This window comes from Liolophura sinensis, chromosome 1, assembly GCF_032854445.1.
Source record: "Liolophura sinensis isolate JHLJ2023 chromosome 1, CUHK_Ljap_v2, whole genome shotgun sequence".
Taxonomy (NCBI): Eukaryota; Metazoa; Mollusca; class Polyplacophora; order Chitonida; family Chitonidae; genus Liolophura; species Liolophura sinensis.
Genome location: NC_088295.1, coordinates 91,551,190 through 91,569,009, shown reverse-complemented (window position 1 = coordinate 91,569,009; position 17,820 = coordinate 91,551,190). Strand labels below are relative to the sequence as shown.

At 41.0% G+C, this 17,820-nt stretch overlaps 1 protein-coding gene across 1 annotated transcript; it reads right to left on the bottom strand.

Annotated features, from left to right (window-relative positions):
* Positions 1-2,165: 2,165 nt before the first annotated feature.
* Positions 2,166-17,101, bottom strand: LOC135465651 (uncharacterized). Its single transcript, XM_064742943.1, has 9 exons — positions 17,067-17,101; positions 16,541-16,573; positions 8,798-8,971; positions 8,328-8,361; positions 4,091-4,140; positions 3,770-3,832; positions 3,336-3,374; positions 2,478-2,510; positions 2,166-2,275 (listed from the first exon to the last, which is right to left on the bottom strand). Exons 1-9 carry the CDS (start codon positions 17,083-17,085, stop codon positions 2,166-2,168), a joined length of 555 nt encoding a protein of 184 aa, XP_064599013.1. The 5' UTR covers positions 17,086-17,101.
* Between the last annotated feature and the right edge of the window lie 719 nt (positions 17,102-17,820).

The following is a 17,820-nucleotide window of genomic DNA, read 5'->3' as shown; positions in this document are numbered from 1 at the left end:
CGTGTTATATCAGATACTGGTTATTATCTGTACAGTGTGCCATTGTGACGTGTTATATTGGATACTAGTCATTACCTGTACTGCTTGTAACTGTGACTTGTTATATCAGATACTTTTCATTACCTGTGCATGTCCCTGTGACCTGTTATATCAGATACTGGTTATTACCTGTACTGTGCGTCATTGTGACGTGTTATATCAGATACTGATCACTAACTGTATAGTGTGTCATGGTGACGTGTCATATCAGATACTGGTCATTACCTGTACTGTGCGTCATTGTGACGTGTTATATCACGTACTGGTCATTACCTGTACTGTGCGCCATTCTGACGTGTTTTTAAAGATACTGATCATTACCTGTACAGTGTGTCATTGTGACGTGTTATATCAGATACTGGTCATTACCTATACAGTGTGTCATTGTGATGTGTCATATCAGATACTGGTCATTACCTATACAGTGTGTCATTGTGACGTGTTTTTAAAGATACTAGTAATTACCTGTACAGTGTGTCATTGTGATGTGTCATATCAGATACTGGTCATTACCTATACAGTGTGTCATTGTGACGTGTTTTTAAAGATACTAGTAATTACCTGTACAGTGTGTCATTGTGACGTGTCATATCAGATACTGGTCATTACCTATACAGTGTGTCATTGTGATGTGTCATATCAGATACTGGTCATTACCTATACAGTGTGTCATTGTGACGTGTTTTTAAAGATACTGATCATTACCTGTACAGTGTGTCATTGTGACGTGTTATATCAGATACTGATACTTACATGTACAGTGTGTCACTGTGACGTGTTAAATCGGATGTTACCACTACAGACATTTAACATATCCTTAAAGCTTGTAACTGTGACTTGTTATATCAGATACTTTTCATTACCTGTGCATGTCCCTGTGACGTGTTATATCAGATACTGGTTATTACCTGTACAGTGCGTCATTGTGACGTGTTATATCAGATACTGATCACTACCTGTATAGTGTGTCATGGTGACGTGTCATATCAGATACTGATCATTACCTGTACAGTGTGTCATTGTGACGTGTTTTTAAACATACTAGTAATTACCTGTACAGTGTGTCATTGTGACGTGTCATATCAGATACTGGTCATTACCTATACAGTGTGTCATTGTGATGTGTCATATCAGATACTGGTCATTACCTGTACAGTGTGTCATTGTGACGTGTTTTTTAAGATACTGATCATTACCTGTACAGTGTGTCATTGTGACGTGTTTTATCAGGTATTGATCACTACATGTAGAGTGTGTCACTGTGACGTGTTAAATCGGATGTTACCACTGCAGACATTTAACATATCCTTAAAGCTGTGTGTAATGAATCCATCATAAAATAACTTGATGTTATACATACTGACAACTGACAATACAATACAATACAATACAACACAAAACTGACAATAACGATCACCTACCGGACTGAGCTGCATGATCTATCATCTGGTATGGGGCATTGACTGAAAACATGAAAAGAATGATAAATATACCAGGGATCTGCATTATCACTGCAAAATCTTTAACCACCAAGTGTGGCAATATCAAGTAGTGGAAGAAGTAGATCTTAGAGAAAAATTATTAGGCATAGTTGGCGGCTGAGTTGAACTCGAGAGCGTTGGACTTTAGACTGATGCGATCAGACTGCTTTTCAAGGTATGGAGCAAATCTATTCAGGTCTCTTGGCAATGTTTATTCATTTAAATGGTGTTTTATGCCGTACTCAACAATATTTCACTTATACGGTGGCGGTCTTGACAATGCGAAGTCTGTAAGTTCACGTGTTATGATGACGGACGGCTGCGGTGAACTCAGAGAAAAATGTGTTCCGATCGCTTGAGAATATGTGATAGCTGCAGTTAAACGGGATTAGTTGGCAGACTGGAACTTACAGTCCCATGAAACAGCAAACCAAAGAATTGATCTACATGACTGGTGTCGACTTCATTATTGTACATGTCTAGTTCATTTATTTATTTGATTGGCGTTTTACGCCGTACTCAAGAATATTTCACTAATACGACGGCGGCCAGTATTATGGTGGGAGGAAATCGGGCAGAGCCCGGCGGAAACCCACAACCATCCGCAGGTTGCTGGCAGACCTTCCCACATGTCTAGTTCATTGATCACCCACCAGTCATGTTTCCTTGGTTCGTGTTGCAGTGCCCTGATGAGACACGAACAATCAAACCAGTGAAGTGATCTGGGATGTTTCCTTGGTTCGTGTTGTAGTATCCTGATGAGACATGAAAAATCAAACCAATCAACTGACCTGGGATCACCCACAAGTCATGTTTCCTTGGTTCGTGTTGCAGTGCCCTGATGAGACACGAATAATCAAACCAGTGAAGTGATCTGGGATGTTTCCTTGGTTCGTGTTGTAGTATCCTGATGAGACAGGAACAATCAAACCAGTCATCTGACCTGGGATCACCTACCAGCCACATTCCCTTTGTTCGTGTTCCAGTATCCTGATGAGACACGAACAATCAAACCAGTCAACTGACCTGGGATCACCTACCAGCCATATATTCTTGGTTCGTATTGTAGTATCCTGATGAGACACGAACAATCAAACCAGTCATCTGACCTGGGATCTACCAGCCATGTTTTCATCGATCGTGTTGTACTATTCCGATGAAACCTCAACCAAAAAACCAGTGAACTGACCTGGGTTCACCTAAAATCCATGTTTCCATGGATTGTTTTGTAATATTCCGATGAAACCTCAACCAACAAACCAGTGAACTGACCTGGTATCACATACCAGCCATGTTTTCATGGATCATGTGGCAGTGTTCCGATGAAACTTCAAACAAGTGAACTGACCTAAGATCACCTACCACTTATGTTTTTATAGACCGTGTTCTACTATTCCGATGGAACCTCAAACCAGTGAACTGACCTGGTATCACATACCAGCCATGTTTTCATGTGGTACTGCTCCGATGAAACCAGTGAACTGACCTGGTATCACATACCAGCCATGTTTTCATGTGGTACTGTTCCGATGAAACCTCAAATAAGTGAACTGACCGGAGATCACCTACCAGTTATGTTTCTATGGATCGTGTTGTACTATTCCGATGAAACCTCAACCAGCAAACCAGTGAACTGACCTGGTATCACATACCAGCCATGTTTCCATGGATCATGTGGTAGTGTTCCGATGAAACTTCAAACAAGTGAACTGACCTGAGATCACCTACCAGTTATGTTTCTATGGATCGTGTTTTACTGTTCCGATGGAACTTCAAACAAGTGAACGATACATGTGTGCTCCATATAACACCTACCTGTGGAATCTTGTTGAACATTATAGTAGTCTGGTGACACTGCAAAAAACAGAAACCGACAAACAATAGGCAATATAAGGATAATACTACTTTTACGTTTCACAGACTTTAAAAGGGTTGATCTGATAAGTCCACTGCGCAATCTTCATTTTTTTATAAACAAAATAAGATGGGGAGGGAGTGTAATTAATTTTAAACGGATCTCGCACTGTTCAATTTAAGGTTTTATCTGTATCTAGTGGAGGACGAAAACAATAGCGCCGTGTAACATCAGGAGCTTGTTCCACAAAGCGCAAGCGTAATTGTCATCGTAACACATACTAATGTGATACGTTGCCATAACAGTTGCGACTGTCGCACAGTAACCCACGCCTTGTAGAACGGGCCTCAGGAGTTACTTTTGCTGTCAGTATGTGAGATTTTGCTGAATATACCTTCTGCCATTGCGCAGCTGGGATCTTCATTGATGGTTGCGTCTCTTTCTGGTTCTTGAGTCACTGCAAAAGAGTCAGCTCCGAATCGTCAGAAAAAGTCGCTGGATCAAATGGTGATACATTGCAAATTTGTGTGTAATGTAAATTTCAATGATCCTATAGGCCGATAATAAATTATATTTATATAACAAAAGATATGGACGGGAAGAAACCCAGAGCGGCGACGAAATCACATGCCTTAGTTATGTAAGATCAGATGATAAAGACAGAGTGGCAGACGGTCCCATAAGCGATAGTTTCTAGACATGTTTTCCAACTCACCTGTTGGATCTGAGTGGTGTTGTCTTGGTGGGTGGCTCTGCTGGACATACCTGAAGAGTAACATCACATAAACATGATTATTATCAGCATCACTTTTTACCTCCATCAAGTGGGGCTTCCGTGGCTCAGCTGGTTAGCGCGCTAGCGTAGCGTAATGACCCAGGAGTCTCTCACCAATGCGGTCGCAGATTTCCCTCGGGCTCTGCCCGGTTTCCACTTACCATAATGTATACGCAAAATCGTATAAGCAAAATATTCTTGAAAACGGAGCAAAACATCAATTAAATAAATAAATAAATACCTCCATCAAGTAAGTCACAATGAGTAATGTGGTCACCTTGTATGAACAAAATGAAAAAAGGTTTTATATTTCTGATATTTGTCATGGAGCGAAAGTGGAAGAGACTGACATGGAGAAGATGATCTGTGTTTTCATGAAGAACAAGCCAAAACGGCTTGCCAAGGTCACTGCACTCCAGACTACCAAGGGTGTACAGTACATATGCAGTGGTACACAGTTATCTGTGCTAGTGACCCATGCCATTGGTTCAGTGGCTTAAGTGAATAGCTGTCCGTATTAAAAAATTGTGTCTACACTGAGATAATTTCAGAAATGGTGACAAAATATTTTGATGACAACGGAGTTCTTAGTGTGGGAACACTTCTTCAACTTTGACTTTAACTCCTTTCTGTTTCACAAGCTACCCTGTGTCTAGAAAAGGAAAGCGTTTTGTCAAGCTTTGTCCATTTATCTACAATTTTTTTTGGTTTAACGCAATTCTCAATTGTTTTACATATATTTTAAAGCATAATGGGTTGGGAAAACCGGAGTGCTCGAGGTAAATTACAGACCTTTGGCAAGTTATTGATAGACTTTCCTTCGTCCGACGTTCAGGTATGCATGGTCTGTGGAAGATACCATAGACTGACAGACTGTGAAAACGGCCATATGATAGTCGTCAACTGCTTACTGTCACAATGGCCTCAGAAACGATGGAAAATAACATGGACTGACAGACTGTGAAAACGGCCATATGATCGTCGTCAACTGCTTACTGTCACAATGGCCTCAGAAACGATGGTAGATAACATGGACTGGCAGACCGTCAAAACGGTAACATGAGCGTTGTCAGCTGCTTACTGTCACAATGGCCTCAGAAACGATGGAAAATAACACAGACTGACAAACTGTCAAAACGGCAACATGAACGTCCTCAGCTGCTTACTGTCACAATGGCCTCAGAAACGATGGAAAATAACATGGACTGACAGACTGTGAAAACGGCCACATGATCGTCGTCATCTGCTTACTGTCACAATGGCCTCAGAAACGGTGGAAGATAACATGGACTGACAGACTGTGAAAACGGTCACATGATCATCGTCAACTGCTTACTGTCACAATGGCCTCAGAAACGGTGGAAGATAACATGGACTGACAGACTGTGAAAACGGTCACATGAACGTCGTCAACTTCTTACTGTCACAATGGCCCCAAAAACGATGGAAGATAACATGGACTGACAAACTGTGAAAACGGCCATATGATCGTCGTCAACTGCTTACTGTCACAATGGCCTCAGAAACGATGGAAGATAACATGGAATGACAGACTGTGAAAACGGCCACATGATCGTCGTCAACTGCTTACTGTCACAATGGCCTCTGAAACGATGGAAAATAACATAGACTGACAGACTGTGAAAACAGCCACATGATCGTCGTCAACTGCTTACTGTCACAATGGCCAGAAAAACGATGGAAGATAACATGGACTGACAGACTGTGAAAACGGCCACAAGATCGTCGACAACTGCTTACTGTCACAAAGGCCCCAAAATCGATGGAAGATAACATGGACTGACAGACTGTGAAAACGGTCACATGAGCGTCGTCAACTTCTTACTGTCACAATGGCCTCAGAAACTGTAAATTCCCTGTTTACGCGCGTGTTTTAACCCACACATTGTGGGTCCGACTTGGTTGAAAGTCCAGCACCTCAACCACTCGACCCCGACCGACTCCCCAAGTGGGCACAGAACAAGCCAGTACAGAACAAGTCAGCATTGATTACGCACTAACACGTTACACTTTTCTGTGGTGGTGACTGGATAACATACGTTAAATGCTTGGTTTTTTTCTTGTGCGGCGATTTTTGAATTTAAACGTTTAAAAACAACTGAAGCATCATGCCGAAGACACCAGACATGACACCCCATCCTGTCACATTTTACATCATTTGACCTCAACAACTGAATGTTAAGCCCACACCGAATTAGTATTCATCCAGTATCCTATGTAATATAATTAACTGCACTACAGAGAGAAAACGAGAGCAGCGGTGACGGTGTGATAGACCTACAGCACGGAGGGTAAAACCAGAGCAGCGGCGACGGTGTGATAGACGTACAGCACAGAGAGTAAAACCAGAGCAGCGACGACAGTGTGGTAGACGTACAGCACATAGAGTAAAACACGAGCAGGGACGACAGTGTGATAGATGTATAGTACAGAGCGTAAAACCAGAGCAGCGACGACAGTGTGATAGATGTCCAGCACGGAGAGTAAAACCAGAGCAGTCACGACAGTGTGGTAGACTGCAGCACAAAGAGTAAAATTAGAGCGGCCACGACAGTGTGATAGAGTACAGCACAAAGAGCAAACCCAGAGCAGCGACGACTGTGATAGATGTACAGCACAGGGAATAAAACCAGAGCAGGGACGAGAGTGTGGTAAAGTACAGCAGAGAGAGTAAACCCAGAGCAGCGACTACAGTGTGACAGACGTACACCACAGAGAGTAAAACCAGTACAGGGACGACAGTGTGATAGACATACAGCAAGGAGAGTAAAACCTGAGCAGCCATGACAGTGTGGTAGAGTGCAGCACAGGGAGTAAAACTAGAGCAGCTACGACATTGTGGTAGACGTACAGCACAGAGGGTAAACCCTAAGCAGCGACGACAGTGTGATAGACATAAAGTACAGCAAGTAAAACACGAGCAGCAACGGTGTGATAGACGTACAGCACGGAGAGTAAAACCTGAGCAGCCATGACAGTGTGGTAGAGTCCAGCACAGAGAGTAAAACTGGAGCAGCTACGACAGTGTGGTAGACGTACAGCACGGAGAGTAAAACTAGAGCAGCCAGGACAGTGTGATAGACATAGATTACAGCAAGTAAAATCAGAGCAGCGGCGGTGTGATAGAGTACAGCACAGAGAGTAAAACCAGAGCAACCACGATAGTGTAATAATGTACAGTACAGAGAGTAAAACCAGAGCAGCCACGATAGTGTGGTGGAGGTACAGCACAGAGAGTAAAACACGAGGAGGGTCGACAGTGTGATAGATATACAACGCAGAGAGTAAAATCAGAGCAGCGACGACAGCGTGATAGAGTACAGCACAGAGAGCAAAGCTAGAGCGGCCACGACAGTGTGAATGAGTACAGCACAGAGGGTAAAACCAGAGCAGCAACGACAGTGTGATAGGCGTACAACACAGAGAGTAAAACGAAAGCAGCGACGACAGTGTGGTAGATGTATACAGCACAGAGGGTAAACCCAGAGCAGCGACGACAGGGTGATAAACATACAGCATGGAGAGTAAAACCAGAGCCACGGCGTCAATGTGATAGAGTACAGGACAGAAACTACAACCAGAGCAGCGACGACAGTGTGATAAACGTACAGTCAGAGAGTAAAACGAGAGCAGCGACAACAGTATAAAAGTTCGCATTTGGTCAACGTAATCATTTAAATACGGTATGTTGCCAATTTACCTCAGGTAACTCTAACTTTTCATGTAAATGTTTAAATAGTAGCAAATTACACGCCGACCTAGCACTGTGACATGCGCGGAATTAGATAAAACATATATGCCGTGATGTGGATTGCAAATATGTTAGACTTCACTGGTCGAGAATTAAGGCCCCCAAGGTTTAAAATAACATTGACAGTTTCTGTTACAGTCAGAGTGGACCTTTTATTGAAAGGAAACCATACTTTAAAGCCATCCACGATATCTTTTTACATTAGTATTTTTATGTTAGCGAGATAGAACAACACAAACCAGTGCAATCACGCCTGCGGTTTTACATCAGTAAGCTTATTCATGGTTTATTTATTGCGAAGGAAACAGCCAAGTTAATGCAGACGATAGGGCTTTTCTCTTATTACCATCAAAATTGCCTTCTGGGAATAACCACATAGAATTAGGCAAATCAGTCCAAACCTACCTTCTTGCTTCTGTCACACGGTTCTCCTTTGAACCTATAAAATGAAAAGACGCAACCTTTTAAACAGTGTTACAGGTAATGTGAACTGACAACAATTTGCACGAGGTTTTCCTACAAATTCAGATTAAAAAAGCGCCTTATGCAGATACGATAACAGGCGGTTGACACTTAATGTTTTGACATGTTCATTTGCAAACCTGATCTATTAGTGTGTAACCAATGCTGACCTGTGAATGTGTAACCAGTACTACTTTGTGAGTGTGTCACCAGTGATGACCTGTGAATGTGTAACCAGAACTACTTTGTGAATATGTAACCAATGATGACCTGTGAATGTGTAACCGGTACTACTTTGTGAGTGTGTAGCCAATGCTGACCTGTAAGTGTGTATCCACTTCTGGCCTGTAACTGTGTAACCAGTACTCATCTGTGAGTGTGTAACCAGTACTGAGTGTGTAGCCAATACTCACCTGTGAGTGTGTAACCGGTACAGTGGAGTATGATGAAGGTGAAGAGAAGAGCCATCAGAGCTCCTCCGCACGCTCCTCCCAGTACGGCCCCGGCAATATCTCCTCCTCCAAACCGCTTACTGACCTCGGCCATGTTATCACATAACTGGCAGACAGGTGGACAGTCATTTACAACTGCAAGTATGTCCGTGAAAAAGTAAGCCTAGTTTTAAGAGAAGTAAACGTCAGGTCATTCTGCTTGTAATAGATTGTATGTCATTGTTATTGTATACTGCATTCCAGTTGCACTGGATGGGAGGCTATGATATACACGTATATTTCTGCCTGTAATAGATTGTATGTCATTGTTATTGTATACTGCATTCCAGTTGCACTGAATGGGAAGCTATGATATACACGTATATATGTCATTCTGCCTGTAATAGATTGTATGTCATTGTTATTGTATACTGCATTCCAGTTGCACTGAATGGGAAGCTATGATATACACGTATACATGTCATTCTGAATGTAGTAGACCGTTAAAATGGGCTCAGAAAGCCAAAAGTGAAGATATGTCCGTAGACTCATAAACACCCAGTGGGATTAATAAGTTCATTATAGCTGACAGAGTAATTACGGTGTGATTAATGCGTGTGAAAATAAGAGAGTATGAGGGTTATTTAACACAGATATATCTGTGGTGTTGTCCACTTCGATGGAACTTTACATGTGTATGCCCAGCATCATATCGGCTGGAGTGCTTTGTGTCCTATTCATTTAGAGACAATGAGTACAGTGACTTAAAAGATGATTTATTTTCAAAAATGCATAATTTTTTTTACATTTTCTGGCATTGCCCGAACATTGAGACTAATTATGTGGACGACCTCATCAACAACTCCCTACAGGACAATCTCACTATCCGTGTACATATGTTACTTACTTCAATACCAGTTTCAGACATTAGATTTTCGAATAAATTAATGAATGCTTGGAGTTTAACGTCGTACTTAAGAACTGTTCAGTCATATGACGACCGTGAGTGCTGCCGCCACTGAAGTATCATGCCGAAGACCCCAGATATGACACCCACCCAGCCACATTATACTGACACTGGACCAACCAGTCCTGTTTCCTTGCTCTAACCTCTCAGGACTGAGCGCCGAGAGATGCAGCAACTGGTACAATTTTTAAAGACTTTGGTATGACCCGACACGGATTTGATCCCAGGTCTTCCAACTTCGAGGCGGACGTTCTAACCATTAGGGCACCGAAGCGACCATAGAATTTCCCAGGCGTTGGTAATATTAACCTATCCATGTGCTGTCTGGAAGTAACGGTCGAAGCATTTCTCTTTCACAGAATCTTTTATCTAAACTAAATGGCCTACAACTATAGGTAAAATTTTCATAGATTTGAAAGACATCAAAGAGTTTAATTTGGGTTACAAATTTAGATCGAAGGTCGAAATCGCTTTGTGACACGTTCCCAAGGCTTTAAATGTGACTGACTCTGCTAGTAACACCGGTTCCTCAGTGAAGAGAAACCCCTCACATTCCGAGCAACTGTGAACTTCCAGAGACGTCGCCAAAAACAGGTAGAAAAGTTTGACAGTTTGTCTCTCACCTGAGATTGCTCGTGAAAGACTCTGGCCATAATGATTCTGAGAGTATGTCACCTGACGCCATTGTTACTGGCACATGTAATACTGCTGTGGATGAGAGATGTCTGGAAATAGGTGATGGCTTGACGCTTGACCTTGCTGTTAACATAGGCCAGAGCTATTAAACCTCCCAAGACAGTCTCAAAATGATGGCTTTTGATGTAGATCCAAGTGTTAATGCTGTGTCTAGTATAGCGAGTGACCAACACAGGTCTAAAAAGGTTGCCAGAAGAAACAGGGTGATGACAGAGAGGGAAACAGACAAACCCTATGAAAATGTGCTCCACCTGTGGCTATGAAAGAAAGTGTCCTGCTAGAGGAAACAGATGTAGTTTTTGTAATGAAAGGAACCATTTCAGAAAAGTTCCAAGTTTTTCAGAAAAAAAAAATTTGCAAAAAAACACTCACGAATGTCGTGCAAGAGGTTAGTTCTTTAGGTGAAGATTTCACTCACTTAATAAAGATTGTGTCTGACAGTATTATTACAGACTGGACAGAAAAAATACACGCTGGCTCACAAACACTGACGAAGGCAGATAGATACAGCTGTTGCCCAATCACTCATACAATACAGCTTGTTCAAGTCCATGATCATTCAACAATCTGTTCTACCAGCAGACAGGAAGTTTCAGTCGCATACACGCCACCCATAAAAGTAGAAGGGCGTGTCACACTTCCCACATGCTACAAAGATAAGAGTGTAGAAGTTCAGTACTACGGAGTACATATAAACCGGCAACCGTTGTTGTTTGGACAGGCTAGTAGTGACTTAGGCCTAATTGAGCGTGTACATAATATCACAGATGAAATAGACAGGTATCCAAAGCTGAAACTAACCCCAGCTACTCTACCTGGAACTTATTCCCTCAAAACTGACCCTTCTTTCCACCCGGTAGTATATGGTCCCAGGTGTCAGCCTAAAGCACTGACTGGTAAGATAATTGAAAAGATGAAGGAGTTCAGGTCATAGAAGAGATAGTTTCATCATTTCCAAACGCAAATGTTTTCTCTGTATTAGACTCCAAATCTGGCTTCTTACAAATCAAGATGGACTATGAGCCTAGTTTGCTGACAACATTTAATAGCCTCATATGTAGATATATGTGGCTCTGACTCCCGTTTGGTATTAAGTCGGCGCCAGAACGCTTCTAGTGAATTATGGACAACAGCTTGAAGGTATCTCGGATGAAAGAGCACTGATGGAGCATCCTCTTTGGAGGGGTGGACGATGAAGATCATGACAGAATCTTCAAAGTCGTTGTAGACTGTGCTACCGAGTACAATCTGGGTATTAAGTTTGATAAACATCAAGTGAAGCTACCTGCTGTGAGCTATGCTGTTCACTTTGTTACCAAACAGGGCCTCAAACCCTCAAAAGCGCGTGCCTTGCGAGAAATGCCTGTGTCAAAGTCAAAAGAAAAATCCGCCGATTTCTTGGAATGGTACAATATCTCAGCAAGTTCATTCCAAATCTCAGTGAAGTTGACGCTCCACTGTAGTAATTAAGATGAATGTTAACGTCTACTGGAGTGGTGCATATCAAACCAGCCTTTACAAGTTGAAAGATTTGTGCAGCAGTCCACCAGTTTAGTCCAAGCATAACACAAATAAAAAGGTAACAATGCAGCGTGATGCCAGTAGCTACGCCGTAGGTGGAATTTTGCTCCAAGATGGCCGCCCCATCGTATACACATCTCGTGCACAGACAGACAAAGACAAAAGATATGCGCAGATAGAAAAAAGACTCTCGCTATTGAGCACTCATGCAAGAAGTTCCATCATTACATCTTTGGAAAGCCAGTAATAGTGGATAGTGATCACAAGCTTTTGCAGGCGATCTTCTCTAAACGGCTTCGGTCTGCCTCATGACTTCAGACTGTAGCCAATGATGCTGCGTCTCCAGCCGTACCATTTAACTGCCCACTGTTAGCCCAGTGAATGAACTAAATTATACGATCTTGAAAGGTTGGCCAGACACTAGACCAAAAATCCCGCAGTCTATGCGACAGTATTGGGACATTAGGGACGAGTTGTCTGTCTTTGATGGCATGGTGTTTAAGGGTCTTAGAACGGTGGTACTCCCAAACATTAATAACTAACAATGGTCTCCAATTTTTAATACAGACGTTTGTGTTGAGCACGGTAACGCACTGCCGCTGACTACTTCATGTGTACAATGTACACATCCGTATTATCTAACAACCCCGCTAGAAAGTTGTGGACTTTCCCCAGCACAGATTACCACGCCCCATAGGCCGAGAAAAGGAATGTTGTATCCTGTGTCATACAACCTCTCTGAAGTCAAACGCTGCTTAAACAGTGGCAAGGAGAAACACCAAGAATATTACAACAAAGACTGTATTGACGACCTTACAGTATTATTACCAGGTGACCCCATGCGCAAGTCGTCTCTACCAGGTTCTAAACGGTGGCTGTGTGCTTCTGTTCTTCATCTCCATAGCAATCCTCGTTCGCATGTTATGGTGAGACGTGGTAAGAAATACCGCAGAAACAGACTTCATCTTCACTTGTCGACATACACGGCCCATCGCCATGAGCCTTGAGAACAAATCCCCAAAGAGCCGTCATAACACACTGTACTTGCCAGGTGTGATTACCCTTTAATTCAGCAAGCACCATGCATCTCAGCCTCCGCCGATGTCATCCTTAAAACATCCCAGTACAACAGGCAGTGATAGTCCAGGACGTAAAATCACTATTAAAACTCAGTTCTGTACCGCACTAGTTGTGATTACCAGAGCTTGTCGTGTCAGATGACTACACAAACGTAAGGACATGTCAGACTGAGAGCTATAATATAACGTAAACACAGTTCTAGTTCTTGAGAGTCTAATACTGCCATCAGAGGATCGTTTCCTTGGTGCAGAGATTATTTTCTGTTGAAGTATTATATTTTGTTTTTCCTCAAGAGACACTGCCACGAGACTTTATTTCGTGGAACGTAGCTCACCATTAATAGTTTATTACTACACATTGTTCTTTGTTAAAACATGGAGCTGTAATATATACCGGTACACTTCATGTCAATCACGACATTCATGGCACTGTTAACATTGCTTTACGGTAGTAAATGCACAGCTCAAGCGGCGAGATGGTCAACAGACTTCGTCGTGTTTGTCTTTGTTTAGATCGTCCAATTATCACGTTATCCATACATACACACATTTGCGTGTATTTACATACCTCTACAAGCACACATAAGCATACACCCTTATAGTATTTATCTATGTATATATATATATATATATATATATATATATATATATATATATATATATATATATATATATATATATATATATATATATATATATATATATATATATATATATAAATTGGCATAAATATTCTGTGATGGTAGTTTAAAGATTTGGTTAGACTCACCATAGAGAAGTACAAAAGCAATGATCTCTCCTATATGTCCTGACTGTCTAATATTGTTGTGTAATATATCACGTTGTTCCTTATATAAATAACAGCAAATTATATAGTGTTCTGTCGATTCTAACATGTCCGCACTTACAGTCCGGTCTGTCCGTCAAGTGGGTGTTAAACAGGTCCTCATTTAAACTACTACATCCGCTTCTAAATCTAGGTGACAAAATATTGCATGATCTGCTTCTCACTAAGTACCAGCATGGTATTTTCGATAAACTGAAGATGTTATTTAGTTTTGCCTTAAATTCTTCAGTCGATGACAGCGCCTTGATACACTCAGGTCAGGTATTCTGCTCAAAATTGGTAGCAGGTAAGAACGTTATTTTGAAATTTACTGTTCTATAACACATCGGGGCTGGTTGATTTGGTGCTCTTACAGAATCCGGGTTTCGGAATGCTGTTCTGGGTGTAATATGATTTGATGATCTTACAAAATACGGGTTTCGGGCTGCTGTTCTGGGTGGAATATGATCTGATGATCTCACAGAATACGGGTTTCGGACTGCTGGTCTGGGGAACACGATCTGATTAAGTGTAAATTTCTTGGCTGTGAATAACACGATGAAGGTACACCAAACGGATGGATGCATCCTTGCTTATAAAGAGGAAGTAGTCCAGATTCTTTGTGTAGCAAACTGGTAGAAGTACAAATAGTTAAACCAGTAATTATTCAAAAGGATTCATTTTGGAGTCTGTTTATCTTATGTTCGTTGAAGTTTTCCCAGACGACATTTGCGTATTCGAGGCATGGTCTTATAAAACTAGTGTACATAATCGTCAAAGATTTCCTGTTTACTATGTATTTTAATCCTCCAAGAGGAGATGATTTTTATAGGCTGTATGAATGAACTCGTCGGTGTGGTTGTTCCCAGGTAACCAAGGCATAAAAAGTAACTCCATCGGCGCCCGATAGCACAGTTGTTAGAGCGTCCGCTTTGGGAGCGCCAGACTCATGGTCAGTTCTGGGTCGAGTCACTAAGAAGTCGTGAAGACTTTAAAGGAGGAAGTTGTACTTCCTCACATAGTGTTCAGCATCATGAAGGCCACCGTCAACCCCAAAACTTTTTATCTTTGCTAAGAATCCTTCATACCAGACTCTGTCGAAACTTTTGAAATGTCAAAAAATATAAAGAATGTATCCCTACCTTCGCCAAGTGCTTTCGCTCCGACGAAATACATATATAGAAGTTCTGTACATTTATCTGGAATCAAACCACATTGTTTCTTAGTTACAGAAGCCTTTAGAAATCGTATAATTTGACAAAAATAACTCCTTCAAATATTTTGCTCGCGACAACATAAAGAGATATGGGTCTGTAATTATCTTTAGCTTACCTAATTAAACTAGTAACGTATTTTCGTTGCTATCAGTATGCAGTATAAACGACTTCTAAATTAGTTTTTCTGCCATGTCTGAATAGCTTTTCACGAATCCTCATCCTGGGTGGTACTCCAGGGTTTGTCACGGGAGTTAATAACAACCATCTTGTTGGGAAATGAATTTTTCGCAGAGTCAATGATATATTTTGTAATAGTAGAGCACCATTCATCCGCATCAAATGCTTCATTTTGTCTGGTCCAGTCACATGTTCCTAACAACATCCTGTACTTTCCCCAGTTTGCTTCCAGGTTGCTCCATATCAGTCGTTTATATTTTGTCTTTTTCTGGTAAAATAAACTAAAATTAGCATAAACCTGGTAGTGATCGCTGGAAAAGTTTGAACAGAGACTATAATAGGAAACTAGCAAGTGACTATTCCATATTATTGGGTCTAAAAGACTATATTTTGTTTACTATTTTGATCGTAGACAGTTAGTGCTATTTGTAATTACTTGCCATATGGTAACCGGCGAATTTGAGGAATGAGATATATACCTCCTAATACAGTATCAGTATTTCCGTCAATTTGTAACCATACAATGTCTACATGTAACGAGACACGTTTATGCATATCCCGCCCAATGCTTAACTTCAGCCATTACGGAGAGATGGGGGAAATAACATGGAAGGAGAATTTCGCTATCTGTCAAAAGGCTCCCTCTGATAGTAATTAAGTCAAAATAAGCGAGATTAGCGTATATGCATGTATTATCAATTTCATGTTTGAGTCCACATAGATTGATATGTACCATATAGAGCTGTTTGTTGGCAGCCGTGGTGCGACCCGGGCTGATCACAACATCACTTGATAAGGTTAACGTTTATGACGAGTAGAAAGAGAAGTTCGCAAAGTTAGGCCTTAAAAAGGAACGATAGCTTAAGGCAAAAGTGAATGGCATATATGTTGTTGAAACACATTTTAAGAGGATATCTATGATAACAAATTCTATATTTGGACTGTGAAATCTGATTTTTATAGCCGTGATTTTTACAGACGGCTACACGGTAACTCTAGAGATCATTACTCATGGTCTAGACATAGTGAGTGAATGTGTTAAAGTGGATTATCACGTGACTAACTTTTCTCCTCGCTGTTTGAGCCCTAAGATCATTATATACAAGACAGATACCAGATGTAGTTAACAATCCAAGGTTATGAAAAACACATACATGTACAGTACCTTGAAGGTAAACTAACTATTTGAGAAACGATAACGACTAAGGAATCCACTCACAACTACACATGTATAATACTCACCTGGCCCAGAAGGGGTTGGTCTGAATGTCACATCTTGAAAGAAAGAAAACAGACAAAAACAAGTTGTTTGTTGGATTTGAGCTACAGCGCAGATACATCTGGTCCAATTCCCGCTTCCATTAGCTACTATAATCATAGAGGTTAGCTAACGACTAAAAAGTGTTTATTTTGAAGACATCTGACTGGTGACAATTTTCTGATACATTTTTATTCCAGAGAGATTTACAGATCCCATTAGAAATTTCTTGCATAAGAATCAGATAAACACTTTTGTTATTTTCTGTTTTAATTCTACAGTTAATATGTGCAATGAATCACATAACATGTCAAGAGCCTTAAGAATGAAGGATAAGAATGTAAAAGACTCTTCAAATGGAAATAAACTGAAAGGAAGCATTAATTATTTTTATTATAATGACTTTCCATCAATCGTTTTCTTTATTTAATATAGATACAACTGAACTATTTACTGGGGAGACAATAGGGAGATACGAGGAAATCTACCCACAAATGCACTAATACTCACCGGCCCTGGGGGTGACCATTGCAGGTACAGAGATCAAACCTCGAAAAGAAAAGAACAATAATCGAGAATAATTCATTTTCACCTACATCATAGATATATATGTAGTGTTGTCCCCCTCCGTGATACTCTACATGTGTTTTCCCTGGGATCATACTGGCTGGAGTACTTTGCCCTATTTATTTAGAGATCATGAGCACTATTATAATAATAAACATATCTTGTTTCTTTCCTTAAATCGCCACCTTTGGTTTACTTTTGTACACATTTCCTTTCATTGACAGACGAGTAATATTAATTTTATTGTTCTTCCAGGCATGTCTGAAGAGCTAACCAACAATTACTAACTCAACAGGCTCAGTATTCATGTACATTTGGGTCCGGCAATCATTCTTGCTTTTGCTTTGTTCATAACCAGCCACACACACGGAGTGTTCGAGGCTTTGGTAATAAAAAGCTGTCGCCAGTACTTATAGCGCTGTTAAGGCAGTATTATATGTTCATTTAAGATATTTACCTTCCATGAATATGTGTAGTTTTGTTTTTCTATTGGGGGAAGGGAAGGGATCTGTGAATCACAGATCGGGAGAGTCTTTGCCAGTCAGTTGCATGTTGCCACAGTTTATATCAGACTTAAAGCTCTTGCTGGCTTCATCTTTTGTACGTAGAAATTTCTGTGTCAGAAAGCTGCGTGGGTTTCACCAGAGCTTTGCCCCATTTCAACTGACCGTAGTGCTGGACGCCATCCTATAAAGTG

Excerpts from the sequence above, each read along its gene's own strand:
- LOC135465651 (XM_064742943.1), bottom strand. Across the intron at positions 8,972-16,540 it reads ACCAACCCCTTCTGGGCCAG|TTGTAAATGACTGTCCACCT; the intron begins GTGAGTATTATA and ends ACATACTTGCAG. Across the intron at positions 2,511-3,335 it reads TGTTCAACAAGATTCCACAG|GATACTGGAACACGAACAAA; the intron begins GTAGGTGTTATA and ends GTGTCTCATCAG.